General features: G+C 38.6%; 1 protein-coding gene across 1 annotated transcript; it reads right to left on the bottom strand.

Annotated features, from left to right (window-relative positions):
• Positions 1 to 531: 531 nt before the first annotated feature.
• LOC147863175 (uncharacterized) lies at positions 532 to 1698 on the bottom strand. The gene is made up of 2 exons (XM_087321362.1): positions 1337 to 1698; positions 532 to 808 (listed from the first exon to the last, which is right to left on the bottom strand). Exons 1-2 carry the CDS (start codon positions 1674 to 1676, stop codon positions 651 to 653), a joined length of 498 nt encoding a protein of 165 aa, XP_087177488.1. The 5' UTR covers positions 1677 to 1698; the 3' UTR covers positions 532 to 650.
• Positions 1699 to 1942: the final 244 nt, after the last annotated feature.

Raw genomic sequence — 1942 nt, 5'->3', positions numbered from 1 at the left:
CACTAAGATAGGGGGAGTACAAAAAACATAGGCTCGAGATATTTAGGCTTAATGGTCACCCCAACATAAAAATGCACAATCACGTTGTAAAATAACTAGAAAAGTCACTCTCGAACTCTTCTTTCTGAATCTCAAGGTTTCTTCCCTTCAACCTAAATTAGAGCACTCTCTCTCTCTCATACCAAGGACTGATTAGTGTTAAGTGTTATTAAGCCAAGCACTAATCACTCTCCCTATAGTATGTGCTGTGGTGACCAAGGACTGATTAGTGCTGTAAAATCCTTACAATTAGAGTACAAAAAATATTTATAACTTTTGAGTGGTTCACAATTATTAGGAGATATTGTATAAGATAGCATTTGCATGTAGCACCATCAGAAAAGGATTATTTTTGGTCAAGATTTTTCTATAAGATCACATGACACTATGATATGGAATTAATTTGATATGAATGATTGATTACTAGGTTTGGACTATAATTTGATTTGGATGAGAAAAATTAAAAGGTTTTAGCCTTGAATCAAAACAATATTTCTCAAATGAAACGAAGATTGATGACTCATGAATAGACATGACCAGAGTTATACATGAACAGGAATAGAATAGAAGAGAATAGCCCCGGCATTCCTGAGTCGGACTGACATTGACCCTTACAATTCATCCACTGTCCTATTCTGGACCAGGCCTCTGAGGTAACTGGTCTGAAGAGAAGAGTGCACATACTCATGAACATCAAGAACTTTCAAGCGACGCAGAGAAGTGAGACTTGTATCCTCTTTAGTTGGTTCTTCATCTCCATGGTTAGTTCCTGAGCAACCAACAATTCCGCATTTATCATCTCTCTCTCTCTCTCTCTCACACACCACACACACATAGTAAAAATAGATTCTTCTGTTCGATAATACAGTAAGAAAAAACACCAGAAAATGGTATTTCTCGTTCAATCATTCTCTTGATACTTCTCACAGTATAGAATCACAAAATACACTGACGACTTTTAAACATCCACTTTTGGTATGTCTCATCACTTCGTATTACCTATGGTCAAGATGCACATCGTGATACAGAAAAAGCCGTTTTTCATGACACTGTAAAAGAACACAAAAAGAAGAAGAAACTATCTATATGGGTATGACACAATTTAGGATAAGAAATAAACTGCTGATTTTAAACATGATCTCTGAATATCTCATCAATTCATATGATTTTACATGGTTCAGTCATCATGGAATTGTCAAGAAAACAGATCTATACAGAATAGCTTCCGCTCCGATACACCATGAACAGAGAAACAGTGTATCTTTATGAAAACAAAAATGGCAAAGAAATGTCTAACCTTCCTGAGAGCTATGTAGCCCTTTAAACCTCTGAATGATGAGGTCTCTACTTTCTTTTTCTTCAATTTTCTGCAGGGCCTCGAGTAGAAGAAATCTAAGCAAAGCCTTCTGCTGCTCCTTGTTCACAGTGCGATGGTGCAGCAGACGAGGAGGAGGAAGAGGAAGATCCGGTTTTCCCTCAGGGTTCTTAGGCTGAAAGCTTGAGTAACTGTGTGAGGGTCCATGGATGGAGGAGAAAGCTTCAAATCGAAAGAACTGTCTAGAAGAAGAAGAAGAAGAGGAGGAGGAAGAGGCAGGCGGCGTGCGAAGAAACGGCGGGTGCGGCGAAACAGCATCCATGGCTGACTGTAGTAGTAGATTTGCGAAATTACGAAAGTAGGCCTCCTGCTGCTTTTATGTATGTATGTATGTATGTATGTATGTATTAGGAAACCTAAGCCTTCCCTTGCCTACACTCCGCGGTAACTCTCGAAAGTAGGAGAGATATTTATTTATTGGGTAGGAAATATGTATGTATGTATGTACATATCCCTCCCACCCAATGTACGCACTTAGTAGGATAGGAGCCTAATGACTGACTCTACATCCAATGAATATGTATGACA

Source organism: Azolla caroliniana, unplaced genomic scaffold, assembly GCF_043228905.1.
Source record: "Azolla caroliniana isolate FFs.n. ecotype wild unplaced genomic scaffold, voAzoCaro1.0.p SCAF_6, whole genome shotgun sequence".
Lineage (NCBI taxonomy): Eukaryota > Viridiplantae > Streptophyta > Polypodiopsida > Salviniales > Salviniaceae > Azolla > Azolla caroliniana.
Note: the sequence above shows the minus strand (reverse complement) of the source record. Positions and strands in the feature narration are given on the sequence as shown.